The sequence below is a fragment of the Camarhynchus parvulus genome, chromosome 11 (genome assembly GCF_901933205.1).
Source record: "Camarhynchus parvulus chromosome 11, STF_HiC, whole genome shotgun sequence".
NCBI lineage: Eukaryota > Metazoa > Chordata > Aves > Passeriformes > Thraupidae > Camarhynchus > Camarhynchus parvulus.
The window spans coordinates 7370128-7387748 of NC_044581.1; the positions used below are offsets into that span (position 1 = coordinate 7370128).

The 17621-nt window shown below is 49.5% G+C and overlaps 2 protein-coding genes across 2 annotated transcripts in view; both read right to left on the reverse strand.

The window, feature by feature from the left end:
* ATP6V0D1 (ATPase H+ transporting V0 subunit d1) overlaps nucleotides 1–13343 on the reverse strand; it is a 33886-nt gene extending 20543 nt beyond the window's left edge. Inside the window, exons 1-2 of the mRNA XM_030956178.1 lie at nucleotides 13187–13343; nucleotides 3849–4020 (exon numbers count right to left, since the gene is read on the reverse strand). Of these exons, the coding sequence (XP_030812038.1) occupies nucleotides 3849–4020; nucleotides 13187–13316 (302 nt within the window). The 5' untranslated portion in view covers nucleotides 13317–13343. The remainder of the gene's footprint in view (nucleotides 1–3848; nucleotides 4021–13186) is intronic.
* A 1250-nt stretch (nucleotides 13344–14593) lies between these two features.
* AGRP (agouti related neuropeptide) lies at nucleotides 14594–15931 on the reverse strand. Its single transcript, XM_030956185.1, has 3 exons — nucleotides 15745–15931; nucleotides 15402–15496; nucleotides 14594–14785 (listed from the first exon to the last, which is right to left on the reverse strand). The coding sequence occupies exons 1-3, from the start codon at nucleotides 15926–15928 to the stop codon at nucleotides 14594–14596; spliced, it is 471 nt and encodes a 156-aa protein (XP_030812045.1). The 5' UTR covers nucleotides 15929–15931.
* Between the last annotated feature and the right edge of the window lie 1690 nt (nucleotides 15932–17621).

A 17621-nucleotide genomic window follows, 5' to 3' on the forward strand; every position in this document is an offset into this window, starting at 1 on the left:
GCCGGGGCCAGAGGAGACAAGAACCACAGCTGCTCCCACAGTCAGACATTTCCCCAGATCTCAGCAATGTGTCCTGAGTCAGGTCAGAGCATCCTCAAAAAATAAGCACAACAGTCACCCGATGATCCACTCAAAACCACCTCAAAGGTTCAGCAGGACATTCAGGAAGGAGAGAGTTTGACTGTTTTTTAAGTGCTTGATCCACCTCCTGGCATCAGCCATGCACAGTGTGGCCACTACCAATGACTGTTAAGAGGCCCCAGTGGGCCCATCTTGTGTGAGGTTATCCAGAATTCCTAAGAAGGCCAAAAAGGTAAGTACATACAAAGACATCCAAGCAGCAATGAGCTTCAAAGCTGAACTGGACATGCTACAAAACATTTCCTTCCAATTTGAGCCAGACACACCTCCTACAAACCCACTCAATTTAAAAAATCTCTGTTTACAACTCAGAAGAGGTCTCAGTGAACTCAAGCTTTCCAGCCCTGCTCAAACTTTCCACATCTTTCTACTATTTTTTATTTCACTTCAGCCTGTATACTATTAGCACACAGATACATCCAGTTGAGTACAATTTCTTCTTCTCACCACCTGGTGCCTCAATTGCCTTGAGCTGTCTACCAGAGGCAGTCTTTATCACTTCCTGCTCAAGTCTCATTAACTATCCTGAAAAAATGGAGTGGGAAACAGTCATGTTCAAAAGGCAAAGACAAATCATCCCCTACCTATGTGTGTGCGCCCAGAAAGAAAAATCAAGAGGCAAAGGCTGGTCCCAGTGTCCCCCAGGCAGGCAGGATCACACAGTACCTCTGGGCGCACAAGCACAAAACTCCCAGCACCGCCAACGTCCTTTGGCTGAACACTTTTACAGTGCTGCCTCCATACATGCCTGAGCTAGATGAAAACCACTGGCATAAGTATGTGCTACCAGCTCCAAAGAGAGCTGTTCTCCACTCCAACTATTTGGGACACACATGGGAAGTTTTATGCTGTCAGCAGACAAAACCTCTGGAATTTCTGTCCCCTGCCCCAAAACAAGGGACAGTTTAAGGGAACACAGTCTGAAAGGCAGCCTAAGAAGTCACAGCCTAAGAAGCCTCTTTTCTACTAGGCCTGTCACAAAAATACTAGGTTTATCAAGAGAAGATACTAAGACCACTGGGCAAAAGCAGCACCTTCTCCACACTCCTTGTGGTTCACTGTATCATGTTTTAACCTGCCTGTAGAGTCATTACAAGTTATTAGAGTTTCTAATACCCTGATAGTGACTCCCACCTTGGACCAGTCAAAGCTGGTTAACACCTTCTCTACTTCAACAATACTCCACTGGTATGCTGAGTGCAGACCCAGAGGAGACCCCTCCATCAGTGATGCAGCAGAACCACAACAAAACCCAACTGAACACTTGACCTCCTTGCACAAAAGACTCTACAAGAGTGCAGACATTCCATATGGAAAAACAACTTTCTCCTGCTTCACCTTTTGCCTTCCTCTAGGCAGCACTGCAGACAACGGCATTAAAGCAAATCTTGTGGGTAGAAAGGAAAATCAGAGATAACAGTGAAGACAACTTGAGAAAGGAACATTCTGTGCTGAATAGAAACAATATATTCAAAAAGAGATTATGCAGTAGCAAGAGACAGAGGTATCTGCACAGAATCATGTTTTGCTGTAGAGAACTCATCAAAATCAGAATGACAGAAGCAGAACAAGATCAAAGCTAAATCTAGTTGAGGGCAGAACACCAGTTTTAAAAAGTGATTCCAACAGCTGGTAAGAACCAGCCTTTCTGATTACACAAGATGTCCAAGGTCTTCTTGAAAACACAAAGTGGATGTAGACACTGGATAAAGATCAACAGGACTGAACTTAAGAGGAACTGGATTTCCATGGCCATCCACAGCCTTCCTATCAAGTCAGGCAGTGTGTAACCAAGGCAGGCCTGGTCTGAGACCATTCAGCTCATACTTGCCACACACTGGTTATTAAAGTGAGACTCTTAGGCAACATCAAAGTGTTAAAGTCTGCAAGATACTGCTGTGCTGCCCAAACCATTGCCTTTAAACAGATATGACAGAAGCATTAGTGATTACGGTAATTCCATGGAGACATTTTCATAATCCTGTAAAACAGCAAAGGAAAAGCAACAGTGGAGGACCACCCTCCTAATACTGCCAAGCTCAAACAGCACTGATGTCTTGACAGAAAATTCAAGATGGGCAAAGAGGTGTTTTAAGAGTTAACTTAAGTTTGAGAGAATAGAAGAGATTGCTCCATATAGCTAAGATGATGAATTAGAAATTGCTTCATACATTGGAAACACTGCTGCAAAATGGGAGCTTAGTGATGTTTTGCTCCGTGTTTAGGTCCAAACATGAAAACTCTAAATATTTTACTGACAAGCTTATAAGTAAAAACTATTTCTCAGAAAACAGGAAAGGCTTAGGAGACAGCTTTAACACACTGACACTGAAAATAATAGATATGAGCCACTGGGTTAGAAAGTGAGATAGCAGTAGCACCCAGACACAGAAAGGAGTGAACACAAAGGCAGGTGGCAGAGAGACAGGTGTTTACTCAATATTTGCAAATGCAGGAGATGCCACAGATAGATGAAAATTTAAAATTTTTCCATTAACCACAAAGATCTTTCTACATCAGCCTGCATCATTCAAAAACTTGTAGCTGGTAAGCAGCATAACAGACAACTGCCAAAAATGCATGATTAAATATCACTTGCCAGAGCAGTTGTGATGACCCCAGGCTCACTGTATCAGAGGTGATACATTGACTATCCCACTTGAGAATAGAGTATGATCTCCTTCTCACAAATGCAAGTTAAAGTCACATTCTACTAAACCAGAAACTCACTTTTGTCCTCGAGGCATCTCCTTGGTGGTTAGAGGAGACCATTGGCTGTGTAGTTTGCAAGCTAAACTAGAGCTTACAGAAATATAGACTAAGGAAAGGAAAAAAGTCAATTTTACTTCCATGTTTCAGATGCCAGCTAGAACAACTAGCATCCCTCTGTCACTAACAATTCCATTTTGTTACCGAACAAACCAAGAGCAGCACACTGGGAAGCAGAGGGTTGTACAAAAGCTCTGGGAGAAGATACCTCAAGACTGCTGGGCTATTTCAAGCTTTTCACATCAGCTGAACCTGCTGTGGAAGCCCCATGTGTTTCCACCAACTGACAGAGACATGCTGAGGCTGCTGCAGCACTCTGTTCCCCTGCTGCTCATTTCAGGTCCTGCCTTCCCCTAGTGCTGGCATTTGCTGGATCCCACTGAGCTGTCCAAGAAAAACAAACCAGTCAAAGGTCAACCCCAAAAGGGAAAAGTTGTTCAATTTCTGGCCAGCTCAACTCCCTGAATCAGTTTGTGTGGAGCCAGAGGATGGGGCCAGAGTCCCTGGGGTGGGACAGCAGAATCACATCAGCCCTGATGAAGGCTGTCAGTGGCTCAGAACTAGCATTACTCCTGTAATGCACACACATGGCATGCCTACGTTTTGCAGCAGGACCACAGTTTTTAAAAAACCAAGAACATTTAACACAAGGGACAAAGATAAATGGTAGGTCTAAAAGACTGGATCAGTACTGCAATGGAAGGCAGCCAAGCAGCTGTACCAATGGAGCACATGCTCCCTGGGAACAGAAGCCTTTAATAACACAGTGATACGACGCTGCTGCTTTGAGACCTCCAGATACAGTCACACCCATTTCATTCAAGAAGCTGCATAAAACACAGCAGGCTCAGGGCTGAGAGTAGAAAGCTGGTCTGAGAACTCTCAAGTCTGGAAGAACAGCAGCATTTCAAATGCTGCTCAAACCAGCTGGTACTCACGTGATAAAGTCCAGAAAACTTGCCAGGGGCTCATAGGCGTGGTTCCTCATGTGACGGAACTCCACCACCATCTTCTCCTTCAGCTTGTCATCGATGACGGACACAGTGAGCGGGGACGCTTCATTGGCCAGGAAGTTCCCATAGTCTGTGCTCTGGAGGTGCAGTTTCAAGTCTGAAAACGAAAGAAAAATTCCACTCTAGATGGTTTTGGGCTGGGTTTGGGGTTTTTTTTTCAACATAGCCAAGAAAGCTGCTGCTCAGCACTTCTCAAGGCACTCTCTTCTCTGAAAGATCACCTAGACAAATCCCACGTGTTAGGTCATATATTTGTTCTCAGTTTTATCATGGACAACAAATGCAGGAAAAGATCAGTGTTTCACCATATCAGCCTTGCCTCATCTTAAAGGCAAATCTGTGACACCATCTGTGTAACTGAGCACACACACTGGTGCCAGCTGTTCACTCTGCTAGGTCAAGGTGGAAGCTTACTGATTTTCTAGGAGGTACTTGCTAAAAATCCAGGGGGAGAAAAAAACCAAGTAACTTAAGCACTCCATCTAGCCAAAAGGGCTCTGGGTGCAGGCTCCTTTGAAAAAAATCACAACCAAGAACCTAACTGCATGCACAGCAAGTCTCCCCAGATACTAGTGATGTGCAAACATTTGTAAAGCTTTCAAAACCAAAAGGACAGAAACAGCAACTTAGAAATTATAAATCATCTTGGTCTTACATTATCAAAGCAGCCCAGCTAATTGTGCTGGTAAATAGAATTCAGGCATTAATAGTTAGAGAGGGACTAGTGAAGATGAAGGCCATTTAAATCCACCTCCCAGGGTAGGCAATCCCCGCGCAGGATGGAAGAACATGCTCAGAAGTCTTCCCTTTCTCCAGTTTCAAGCAGAGGAAACCTTTGTTTCCTCTCTTACCCCTGCTTGCAGGTCAGGTGCCCAACCAAGCTGCAGTCCTGGCCAACAAGCAACCACAACATGCTGAGTTCTGTCAAGATAAAAGCACTGTTTGAGCCAAAAGCATTTAAGCGTCTCTGTGGAAAAACTGAATCCAGAACTAAGGAATGTCATACAATCCTACTCCTCAAAGCTCTGCTCATTGCATTGGTACACAATGTTCATCTCCTTTCAGCTTCACCTCAGAGGGCCAGTTAGGCAAGCAAGCATCCATCAGGGATTCAAGACCTTTATGGGGTAAGGAGAGGAGCTGGAAGAGTTGAGTTAAACCAGATGTGAACACACCATCCAGAGAAAACAAAGGAAGACATTTCTCTCTGGTTTTTCTGAAGTAGCATTACTGAGGCTGCCTCTCACTTCCACTGAGCCATACGAGTCCTCAGCATTATGGCACAAGCATCCACAGCACCGAGGTCAGAGCAAGCACTCAGCCTGCTTTGAGGAGTTTGACTTTTTGACATTACACTCAGCCATAGAGAGCTGGAGAGCTCCTCCTCAGGCTCCAACCTGAGCTTGTACAGCTTGATACTGTTCTCAGCCCAAGGGATCAGGGGTCAAACAGCTTCCAAGCCAACTGACTCTTCTGGGTATTTCCAAGGAGCTCTAGCAAAGATGGTTTTGACCCAGCACTCCGTAGTTACAAAGATGTTCCCACTGCTCAGTGCTACAGAAAACAGATGGAGTTTATAGGGAAGGAAAATAAAGGCCAGAGACTTAAATACCACTCAGTTTGTCAGGTGCTCAAGGCCAGGCTGGGGCTTGGAGCAATCTGGTCTAATGAAAGGTGTCCCGGCCCATGGAAGGTTTGGAACAAGATGATCTTTGAGGTCCCTTCCACCCAAACCATTCAACAATTCTATGAATCCTGAACTACGTCTTAATGAGTTTTTGTACCACTTTTTAAAGCTCTTGAATAATAAACTTTGGAGTCTGAGTGGAAAGTAAGTTTCTGACAGATCAGGACTTTACTAGTCTGCTTTTAGCAGAAACTGGAGAAAACATGGAACAAAACAGATCAATTAATATGTTCAATGAATATGAGAGAAAAGCTCCTGGTAAGAGTATTATACCCATAAGCTCAGATTGCAAGAGAAGGCACAGGGAACTGCAGTAGTTGCATTCATATACCTCCTACTTGCAGTTCCCAGTAGTTGTGCAGAGCTCTAATGGAAGCTAAGTCTGCCCAAAAAGGCATGTGATGTTGTTTTGCAGCATACAGGACTTTGGAGAGGAAGCAGCTATTGCATATCCTCCCAGATCTGCCTTCAGTAGGGAAGCTGCCAAAGCTTGTTTCCTCAAGTCCAACACCATTGGTTTGTTTTGTTGTCATCACAACCTGAAACTCTGCTTTTGAGGTTGCAAGCAGCTCCTTTGCTATCATGTCACTAGATGCTACAGACTTGGGGACACAAAAAGAAGTTTGCTGTACTTCCCGGAAGTCAGAGCTGCACTATATCTAGACCAGAGGCACACAGGCTGCAGTTGTGCCTTGCAGGCTCTCCAACAGCTCTGAGCAAGCTCCCATGAGCTGCTTGGCCGGAACATTTTGCCCTGCTCCATGAAGGGGTTGTGCCCCCAACTCCACAGCACGAGAGCCAGTACATTATGTTGCAACTGGAATAAGGGCCATGTTTATATAACACTTGGAATTCATTTTTACAAGGAAGGCCAGCCACAAACTGCAGAACTAAACTTTTCTGAATCTTTTAGCATCCAAGCAGACAAAACGGAACATATTTTCCAAAAATTGGACCGGATTTATGAACCCTGACTCAGTGCATCCCACAGTGTATCAGTGCTTTACACTAGCCTGTCCTCCTCCAGCTGCTGGGCTAGTCACCAAGCTTCAGCCAAGAGGGTTTGGGAGCTTTTAATAGGACTATTCACATGTCAAGCTTCTCAGATGAGAGCAAACTAATCCCGTGGTTTCACAAAGCCGCTGCCAGAAGAGCTGTCCCAGTAGCACGGTGACTAATAAATGGTCGCACTGCTGAGCAAGCCCCAAGCTCTCCAAAAGCTCAGGTTCCTAACACAAGCTTGGACTGAGCTGGAGTTGGCCTCTGGCAGCAAGAGCAGCACCGTGGCAGGGGCAGCTGCCAGAGATCCCACATGCTGCAGGTCGGTAAGACACTGGCTGCAAGGATTTGCAGCGCCTCTTCCCCAGCTGCTGCTGAAAAGGAGGGAGAGCTGCAGCTAGAGCCCAGCCCCTCCTGATGAGCTCTTCCAGATACCACATGGCATCAACGCAGTGATTGATTAAAGAGATACATTTGCCTGTTCTGGCGTTTTTCCAAGAGGTTCACACACTTTATGTAACAGACTGAGCCAGCATTTGGCAAGGCAGCACTTGAATGACCACAAAACTTTTGTTCTCTCTCCTCCCCCACAGAACCTAGGAAATTATGGCCAGGTCACTGCTCCCAGAAAGTTGCCTCGTACAAGAACACAACTGTTTGCCAGAATGAGAGTCTTTTTCAGCTGGGTAGGGTAATGCTTGGGATTACCACGACATGTACTTACGGCCACCTCCTTTCAACTCTCAGATCAGGCCCTCTGGTTTTCATGCAGCTGCCTGTACATGAGCCACAAACACAACCAGAGCTTAATCAACACACTGCTATGCCAACACCTGGACATTTCAGACGACATCTTCACAAGAGACTTTATATCCACACGAATGCAACGATCCTCTCCTATAAGTTTGCTTTGACACAACAAGGAACCAAGCCATTAGTCTGTCAGACATCTGTCAGTCAAAGCCTTTCCTGTAAGCCCTGCTCAGACAGAGTGATCCATGGCCCCATCAGCTCAGACTTCCAACCCTTCCTTCTTTCCTGCTGTAACTGCATTGCAGAGCTCTGAATCAAGTTAAGGGCTCAAACACTTCCAAGCAAGGACTGATCTGTCTTCTCACGCACAGGCACAGAATCAGCTTCCGCAACTTCTGAGCTGAACTGATGTTTTCACAAAGATTATCTGCTGTGACCTCGACATCTTCCTCCAAAACACCTGGGGCCACCACCGCCTATATAGAAATTAAAATATCATTTGCCATTTCCCAGGCTGGAGGCAGTAAAGCAGCTGAGGGATTACACAGCAGTCTGCAGATGAGCTACATCGCCCACATCTGCCTTCAGGAGACTGCAGTCATTACCATTTGCCTTGTTGCTGTTTGTTTGGTCTGTTTATAGCCACCTCAGACACTCCTGAAGCTGATTCTCTGAAAATCTTGTTCAAGAAGAACTCAGAGACCCTTTGCTCCCTGCAGAATTTAAGACCTTTCCTGTGGTTGCACACCATCAGCAGTGACGTGCTACCTCTTCTTCTCTGTTGTCAGGCAGCAAATCTGAGCCACAGCGAGACACAGAGAAGCATCATCTTTGGCTCTTTCCTCCATCAGTATCTCACCTCTGACTTTTCACCAGTTTGAGATGCCCTAAGCACCAAAGAGCAGCCTGTGTTTCTAGCTCATCCCTTCCTGGGACTGAACTCACTCCACTCAGAGCTTCAAAACCAGCACAGCCAGGCTGCGCTCCATGAGGAGCCCCTCAACTAGGCAGCCCCTTCCTAACCTGTCCAAAAGGCAAGGTAACCTCTCCTCATCTGCCTGCATCCCCAATAAGCTTTCTTCCCCCTCCAAAAGCAGACTGCTGTAAGTCACTCTGTAACCTCAGAAGCCCAGTCAGGACATCAGCCCAGCACCTAGTGCAGGGGATAAGGGAGAGGCAACAAATCACTGAGAAACTAAAACAAACAGGGCAGAAAACAGTCTCATGCTGCAGGAGCTGACAGTTGAGGAAAAACAAGATGAAAGCACTGACCGGCTGCCGAGCAGCAATACCTGCCAGGAAACCCAGATGGCATCATCATCTAACAAGGGGCAGGACCCAAACAAGGGCTGAAGCTGCACCAGTACTGAGAAGCTGACCTCAGCTTCTGCTTGAAGTTTAGCTAAGAGAAGCCATGAAGCAGGTCTCTGCCTGGTAAGGGAGGCCAGAACAAACAGCAAAGAGCCTCTGCTGAACCCTGCAGGAAGCCAGTGACCACAGTGTTTGTTTGCCACCATGATCTAGCAGGCTATGGAAGCGCCATCATTCTTCCAATAAATGATGTTTTCCTGAAGCTTGATTTAACAGGAGAGTTGATGAAACAGCTACAGCCAGTGGTTACACACATACAGGATGCAGGACAAAGCACCACAATTAGCAGGACAGCATTTTGGACACTGTTCTGTTGCTACACAAGAAGTGAGCATTCAGAGGACAGGAATGGTCTGTACTTTCCTCAGATCTCACCTTGCCTGTAGACTCTGCCTCCTTTGGCAGGAGAAAGCCCTTGGGGCCAGGGGTCAGTCCTGCTGCACAGTGCCAACACACAGGGGTCAGCTTTTCACACAGGGCCCCAAGATGTCAGGAGAGTGACAAATCATCATTGTGTGAATGTCAATGAAAGGTGCCCAGCACACTAAGGCCCGGCTTCTACAGCCCCCGAGTTCAGACTGAACCACTCTTGGAGCTCAGGATGGATCTAAGCACGGCCACACCTTGCGACCATCAAATGGCCTCTCCCTGCTTGGTAGTACAGTAAAGGAGCTGCACAGGAAAGGATCGATGCTGATCCCCCTTCACACAGGTGAATATCCTGAGCTCCACCAAAAGCACTCTTGAAGTCAGTCTGGATCTCTGCAACACCCCCACACAAGAGAGGACACACTGCCCATGTGGTTATCCCAAAAGAGAAGCCTCACTCCAGCCTTCCTGGGGCCTAAATTCCAGGGCCACAGCGATAAAATGGAAAAGAGACGGGTAGCACAGCCTCCCCTGCTCTTCTCTCGTGAAAGGAGATGTGCTGAACACCTCAAAGCAATGGCAGCCTGCAGGGGAGAAAAAAAGACCTTTGGGACAATGAAAACAAGAGCCCATACTCTACACAGCCTGGTGTACAGAAGACAAACTGCGTGGACAGATCCCACTCCTCCAAGTGCACACCACTGTTTACAAGTATCCCAGCTCTCAGCTGTGCCAGCTGCATGGACAGAGGCACAGGCACCCACAGAGTGGTGGTATTGAGATACACCGTCTCCAGAAGGCCTCTCCCAAAGGAGGCCCACAAGCTTGAGCCAACTCCCTGCCACTCCTCAGCCTCACTACCCAGCTAGAAGGAGACACATCCTGCTGCTGCATTTCACCCACCAATCACCTCTACAACACTGGCAAGTCAGAAAGAAAGCAGCTTTCTACACTGTTGCTGTGGAAGCAAGAAGAAGTAGTAGCAATAGGATGCTCATGAACACTGACCTAAGGGTAAACACACTCCTGGTTTAAGATGCTTTTGTGCACTTCTTGGGTTCTGCACACTTTTTGCAGAAGGGGTCTTTTCAGACCAACAGTAAAGCCAGTTGATAACCAACATTCCAGTCCCAGACTGAACTCTGCTGCTTAAAAGCATCACCACTGTTCAACTGCATCAACAGCTTTTCATTCTCCTGACAGAACATCAGACCCCTGACAGGCCACCACAGCTTGAAGAGCCGTAGATGACTCACCAATCTTCTGACAGTAGAAATCTGGGTGACTCCTAAGTTTGGCTGCCCCAAACAGACTCCACTCAAGCACAGATCCATGCTCACAGCACTAGAGCAGGGGAAAAGCAGCTCCAGGTCCTTCACTGACACCTTGTGTCAGAAGCAGGAACTGGAAACAACAGCGACCACCAGGCAGGTTCCAAACGCTCCCAGCTCATGTGTGCTGCTGCACAGGGCCTCAGCTGGGGAACAACCAGAGCATCAGGACTTCTGGAGCTGAAAGAAGGCATTAAACTGTTATTGCTAGAGGGTTTAAGAGAAAGCTTAAACCAAAACAGCTCTCACACACATACACTCAATCCATTTTTCTGCACTTCTTACGGCCAGCTCAGGAGCCTGGCTGACCACAGACAGCCCATTTGGCTGTTTCTGACTCAACAGTGGAGAGCTTGGATCAGATTACCTTGTGATCAGACAAGCAGAGACAACAGGGGATCATGCAGAAAAGCATGATTTCCTCCCTTCCAGCAGCACTAAACTGCCAGCCTAAGTCCTGAAGCAGACAAGTCAATCCCTTTATGCTTCCAGACTGATCTGGGCACACCAGAGGGAGCAGCATTTCAGACCTGGAAGCACAACGTCCTCCAAGCAGCCAGATACTCAATTCCCAGGGCCAGACCCAGAACAGCCTTGGTCCTTCAGGCTTTCTCTATGGCCAAGGCAACCACTTGCTCCAGGACTGGGACTAACTGCAGAGCCAGACATGTGAGAGGCAGCAGCAAAGACTAAACAGAGAGTAGAGAAGAATGTGTCAGTAATTTATGCCCCAGTACTTATTTTGGCTGCTAATACATCAGCCACTGCCTGGATTTAGGGCAGATGAGCATCTGGGAGGGAAGAAAACATGTTAAAAGTCAGTGGAGCACAGAAAACAAATACTGAAATGGGAAAAGCAGCACTAAAAGGACAGAGGAAAGAAACTGTTTGACCAGAGACCTATGTAAGTAATAAAGAACAATGCTCCTTTGAAGAAAAATCCCTCCCCAAAAGGGCACAGTGAGCCAAGGGAAGGAGCAACAAGACAGGCAGGGAATTTGGAAGAGCCTCCAGGTTCTGAGTGAAGCGTGACCAAGAGCACAGCAGCTGCCACCACCAGAGAGCTGCTGGGGACAGAACAGCAACAATACCATGGCAAACATACGGGAACTCCGACGTGACTCATTCCAAACGCAGCCAACACCACTCCAAGGGAGAACCAGGCTGAAGCAGCTTGGTTCAGAAACTGAGAAACGGAGAGAAAAGAGAAGCTCCAAGTACAGAAGGACTCCAAAGAGGAAGTTATCTGCAGGAAAGGTGAAAAAGTCACAGTTCAGGGCATGCTGAGACTTGTGACTACCAAGAGAGCAGAAGTCACTCCCACTGCTCTCTTTCAGGCCCTGGGCTCCACAACAGGAATGACAGTGACTGCTGCAAGCAAAGAGCTGAAAAAAAAACAAAAAGTGGAAAAAGAGCTTCTGTCCTAAGCAAAAATATACTGGGGATTTTTAAGGTAGAGACTGGGGCACAACACAGCACTCTGTTCCATTCTATTGCTACCTGGAGCTGCTCACTCCAGCTAACCTACATCCAGGGTTCAGCTGGCCAGGGATACATCTAAAATGTCAATATCAATTAACCACTCAATAATGATTGTCTAGATAAAACTGATGCTTAATTAATTTTTTAGAAGAAAAAAAATGATCAAATAATTATAGTTCCACTGATCGAAACAACCAAAATCTCTGGATATGTGTGTTTCTAGTTTATTTCAAGACAGGCCTGGTTTGAATCTTTGTGATTTGTGATCCAGGTTCTGTACACCAAAGAGTGAAAACTGTTAAGCAGGTCACTGATCAGAGGAACAGTTCAGCACCAACTAATTAAGACAATAAGCTGACCACAGGTGATGACAGAACTGCAGAATAGTTTAGGTTGGAAGGGACTTTCAAAGGGCATGCAATCCAACTGCCTGCAATGAGCAGGGACATCTTCAGCTAGACCGGGTTGTTTAGAGCTCCATTCAACCTGGCCTTGAATGTTTTCAATAATGGGGCATCCACCACCTCTCTGAACAACCTGTGCCAGTGTTTCACCTTCATAGTTAAAAAAGAAATCCTCACAGTTCTGCAAGTTTGTACACATTGATCTAGAAAAAAAAATATGACGGCTGGAAATCAGAATTAGCTTTGAAAGAGATCACCAAATCAGAGGCAACAGATAATTCACTGGTGAATTTACTCAGATGTGCACTAGATTTTTTTCCACTAGCGATCTTTCAATAACAGCAGGTACTTTCCTAGGTGACCTGATCTCCTTAAACACTAATCGTGGATATCAGGGATCTTAGATTATACCAATAACCTTATTCCAGGCCTTAAAAGGCTTCCTGCCCTTAAAGGAGCGAAGGCACAAACATGTCTCACCAGCAAGGCCTGTCAAAACCCACCAAGCTCCCAAAACCCGCAGGGTACAGCTACACGGCCACCTCAAGAAAGCAGCAGGAGCCCAAGTTCCCTCACAGCACGGTATGAGCTGCTGCAATCACACGGCCCGGGCTGACCAGGAAACTGAGTCAGCTGAGGCGGGGTGGAGGGCCAGGACAGGACACCGAGCAGCCACGGGGTAAAGAGAGAACAGCTCCTCATAAACGCCGCTATCGGCTCTTTGCCCCACTGCCAGACAGCCCCTTCCCTCCCCTCGTCTCCCCACAGTCCCTCACCATCTCCCCTCAGCCTGGACATTCCCCTCAGGATGGCGGGGAGAGAGGGGGGGGCTGTCTCCGCTTGCCTCAGGCCTCCACCGCTACTCACCCTCCAGGCTCTCACACTGCACCAGGTTCACGTAGTCGCCTTGCCGGAGCACCCCCGCCTTAAAGCCGCGCACCAGCCCCTCCAGGTAGCCGTTATCCACGTTGAAATAGAGCTCCGGGAAACACGACATGGCGGCAGCGGCACAGGCAGCGCTACCGCCCGCCGCCTCACGTGACCGGCCGGGTCACGTGGCCGCGGCCCCTTCCCGGCAGCCATTGCGGGGCGGGAGCGGCCTGAGGCGATGGCGGCCGCCGTGAGCCCCTGCCCGCCGTGCCCCCGCTCCGATGCGCAAGGGCGGGCCTCCTCTCGCTAAACCATGCCCGCCGGCCCCGCTCCGACTGCGCAGCGCCCGGCGGGAGCCTCCCCTTCGCTCCGCTCAAGCCGCCGTGAGCGATACAAGCACAAGGAGGATACGCAAGTAAAGTTCGCAGTGTCGCCTGCTGCCGAGACACCGCTTCTACTAGTCGGGAAATACCTGGCCAGTTAAAGGGTTTTGCCAGGAGGTGCTCTTTGAAAAAATAAAATAGTTTTGTTTCATGTGAAGGTGTTGCAAAATGTGGGATATGTCAAGGTTATATTAAGGCAAGATGTTCTTTGATGTAAGACCTCTGTGTACTTTCAAACCTAATCAGGAAGAAAGGAGACCTAATCAGTGGAACAGCAGCAGCCAGCACCCCCCAAGAATGTCCCAGAACAAGCTTTAAGGATGTAATAAATCAAGGTGGTGATGTATGTCTACATGCACATTGTTAACCTAGTGAAATACTCGAGGTCCATGTATCCTAGAGCTGAGCTGTCTTCACTGTAACTCTAAATCACACCTGGAGGGTCAAAAAGACCCTGCCCAAGTGAAGACACTTCCCCTGAGCATGAGTAGAAGTTACCTGGATTAAGTTATGTGATTTCTATGGAAATTTCTAACCAATCTTTATAGAGTGGCTGTACGTGGGAAGTCACTAACGCTGAAGTTCTCTGTGTAAATAATGGCACAGAAAGCCTGATGGGTGTGCTGGATTTGTGGAACAGCACCGAGCTCCCAGGCTGGGGCAGCTCTGAAATAAACAATCAGCATCTCTCTGGAGTGGGTCATTATCAGCTCAGTGTGCACCAAGGAACGAGCCCGATTTTGTGGGTAACAGCACCATAGCCAGAACATCACCTGGGGTGCCCCTCCTGCTGCTGAAACAGCACTAATGGATCCAGGAAAAGCACATCTGGTTTGCTGTGGATGTGTGGACACTGCCCAGCTGTGCACAGGCCACCCTCACCTTGCTGCCACCCCCCGAGAGCCCGAACGGACACGTCACACCATCCCCACTGTGCAGTGGCTTTTGCAAAGGGCTGGTTTATTGGAGCTGCAGAGCAGGAGGCACACACAGGGGCGAGCAGCTGGCAGCCCCTGGGGCGCTAGTTCTTGCCGCAGGGGAAGCTGGTGCTGATCTTCCTGCAGTAGCAAAAGGCGTTGAAGAAGCGGCAGTAGCAGGTGGCACAGGGGTCACAGCAGGGGATCTGGTGGCCCAGGCAGGACTCCAGGAGACGGACACAGCGGCGGGGGGAGCGCTCCTCACGGCCCTCAGCTTGCAGCTCTGTGGATGATGCCTGCAGGGGAGACAGGAGGAAGAGGAGGGGAAGAGCTGGTCCTGGACCACTGTGCCAGCAATAAAGAGCTGTGTGGGAGAGAGCCAAGAGTGGCTGCTGAAGCTTGGCATTGCCAGCAGCAGAGGTTTCTGTTGTGTTCAACTCTGGGCTCTATTTTCTGTTGGAAATCACTGCTGAGCAATGTGGAGACTCTGCAGGCATTGCTGCCTCATCCATGGTGTCTCAAGGCCTTTTTGCACACATTTACTTTGAAGCACAGCTTGGACTTTAGAAAATGGTGCTGTGCCTTCTGCTTGAACAGAGGCACCGGGGGCTGAGCCAGGCAACACAGGGCACTGCCCAGCGAGCTCCTGCTCTGCAGATGTTTCCTGGGCTGCACTTGAGCTTAAATGGATTACAGGAGCACAGGCTTGGACCACTCTCCTTTGAGTGCTGGAGCCCCTGGCAGGTTTGAGCAGCCTGAGCTCATCCCAGCTCCTCAGGTGATGGACGATCCCATCCCAGGCAGCACCGTGCTGGCTCCAAACCCCCAGCCCCAGGGACACAGAGGAGGCTGCTGTGGCCTGAGGCTGTCCCGCTCTTAGGGGTGTCTGTGAGAAAGCTCAGGGAGCCATACCTGTGGTTCCAGCAGGCTGCCTCTCTGCACAAGGTCACCATCAGCTTCCTGGACCCCCAGGGCCATCTGCTCAAACCCCAGCCTTGGGAGAGCTCCTGCAAGATACAGAGAGAGCCGGACAAAGAGGCTGCTGGAGGGTCAGCTCTGATTCTTCTCCCTTTGCTCGTGTGTTCCCACAAAAAAAAAAACCAAAACCACTCCCTGTGGGCTGCCAGGCTGCTCTCACTAGCCAGGGCCAGGAGAAGCTGTGCTGCTTTAAGGGGATGCCCAGCTCAGTTTTGGGGCCCTGGGTTTCCCAGCCAGCAGCAGGTGGGCTCAGTGAGGAGCAGGGCTCAGGACTCACCTGCCAGCTCCGCAGACGCCTCCTTGCCCTTGCGCTGCAGGCTGGCCTGGCGGGCTCTGTCCACCCGCTCCAGCCCGCTGCTCGCCTTCTGCACGTGGCCACAGCTGTGGTCAGCAGTCCTGAGATCCAGCACAGCCTGGATCCCCTGCAGCAGCCCACAGCACAGCAGCAGCACGTTCAGCATGGTCCTAGGGGACAACCTGTGCAGAGGGGCCTGGCCAGCATCAGCCCACCTGGTGGCAGCCTGGCCTGTCCCCTCCACTGCCATCATCCCCTGCCACCCTGAGAAGTGTCATGTCAGCCTCTGCCAGCACAGCCACCACTCCCAGCTTGTTCCTTGGACCTGAGAGCCTTTTCTTGGGCCCACAGACACCTGGGAGCAGGAGCCCCCAAAGCTCTGTCATGTGCTGTGGGACGCCCCACATGCGAGCACATTCATGATCTCCCCACAGAAAGGGGTGACCAGCAGAGAATGGACAGAGATCTGATCTTTTTTTGTGTCAGTTCAGGTTCTTCTGCCCGACACACAGCAGCCAGACCACTGAGGTGCACAGCATGTGCCAAAACATGTGACACGGCTCCTGCCAGGCTCTGAGCCTGAAGTGCCACTAGAATCTGAGTGCTGGGCAGGGAGATGGATCACAGCACACACAGCTAGGGGACAGGAGAAGCTGCAGGGCCAGGCTGTGGGCTTTGGGGGCCTGAAGGCTCTAAAAAGTAGGTGACCTCTTAGGGAGCAAAAGTAAAGGGTCCAGGAGGTGGTATCCACCAAATGTCAGCCAAATCCTTGGAAACCCTGTGCTTGCTGCTTGGGCAGCCTTGAGGTTCCAAACCTGGCTCCAGCAGCCCAGTACTGGCCACTGCTCATTTCCCCATCCCACAAAACCCCCCAGCTCTTTGCTGGGAGAGACCCCTCTGCACTGTGGGGAGCCCCACAGCCGTGGAGTCACATCCCGCACACTCCCAGGACCCCTCCCGTGGCAAGCACTGACCTCTCCCAGCAGAGAGGGGGTTGCTGTCGCTGCTCCACTGAGCTCGCTGGAAGTGCTGCTACCGCTCTCTGCCTCAGTGTCCTCCTCCCCACATGTTTACTGGGATTTATATCAGCTTTTTATTAATTAAGTGCTGTGGCCACATGACTTCGCTAACGACCAGGTAGGTGGGAGTCTCTGGAAAACGGGCTTTGTCTGGATGGAGAGGCAGCCAGTGGGGTGGTGCATGGGAGGGGGGGGCTCCTGCTTTGTGCCATGCACAGCTGCAGGAAGGAACAGTCCCTGTTAGCTCCAAACTCCCAGGTTTTTTGGAAGTGATCCCCACTTCCCTTTCCAGCCCACTTCCCTCTCCAGCACCAAGCCTTAGGACATCTCCTAGTTCCTAAATACAGAAATAACAGCGCTACGATCTCCACCAAAACCATGCTAAGCTTGACTGGTTTTCAAAGGGAATGCTGCCTATCTGTATCTCCTGGCAAGCATCCACTCATAGTGCAGAGCCTCCAGAAATCCTCCAGCTCCTGACCACATACCATCTGCAGATTCTCCAGGCTTCCACCTGTGCTAACTGCATCTCTTACTCATGTCTTGTTTGGAAAACCTGCATCTCCCCAGAGCCAGGCTCCTTTGGGGAACACTTGTGGCCTTGAGTGGCTTCAGCCCTGCAAGGAATTGGGGGAATAAGACATAACAGGAAGGGTTCAGCAGGCTCTGATGTCCCCTGCAGAGAAGGCTGACAGCCCAGGCTGTTCCTAGACCGCGAGGACTCCCCAGGCCTCCCAGCATGTCTGCAGCAGAGCGTGAGCCACTGCTCCTGGCTGCAGCCCCACCTCTGGGGCTCTCAGCAGGCTTCCTCTGCCCCTACATCCCCTGTCCCAGCATGAT

Bases quoted from the DNA above. Each gene is read 5' to 3' on its own strand.
- AGRP (XM_030956185.1), bottom strand. From the start codon at position 15,928: ATGCTGAACGTGCTGCTGCTGTGCTGTGGGCTGCTGCAGGGGATCCAG. The intron at 15,497-15,744 runs GTGAGTCCTGAG...TGTATCTTGCAG, and splicing joins GGCGTCTGCGGAGCTGGCAG to GAGCTCTCCCAAGGCTGGGG. The intron at 14,786-15,401 runs GTATGGCTCCCT...TCTCCCCTGCAG, and splicing joins GCAGCCTGCTGGAACCACAG to GCATCATCCACAGAGCTGCA.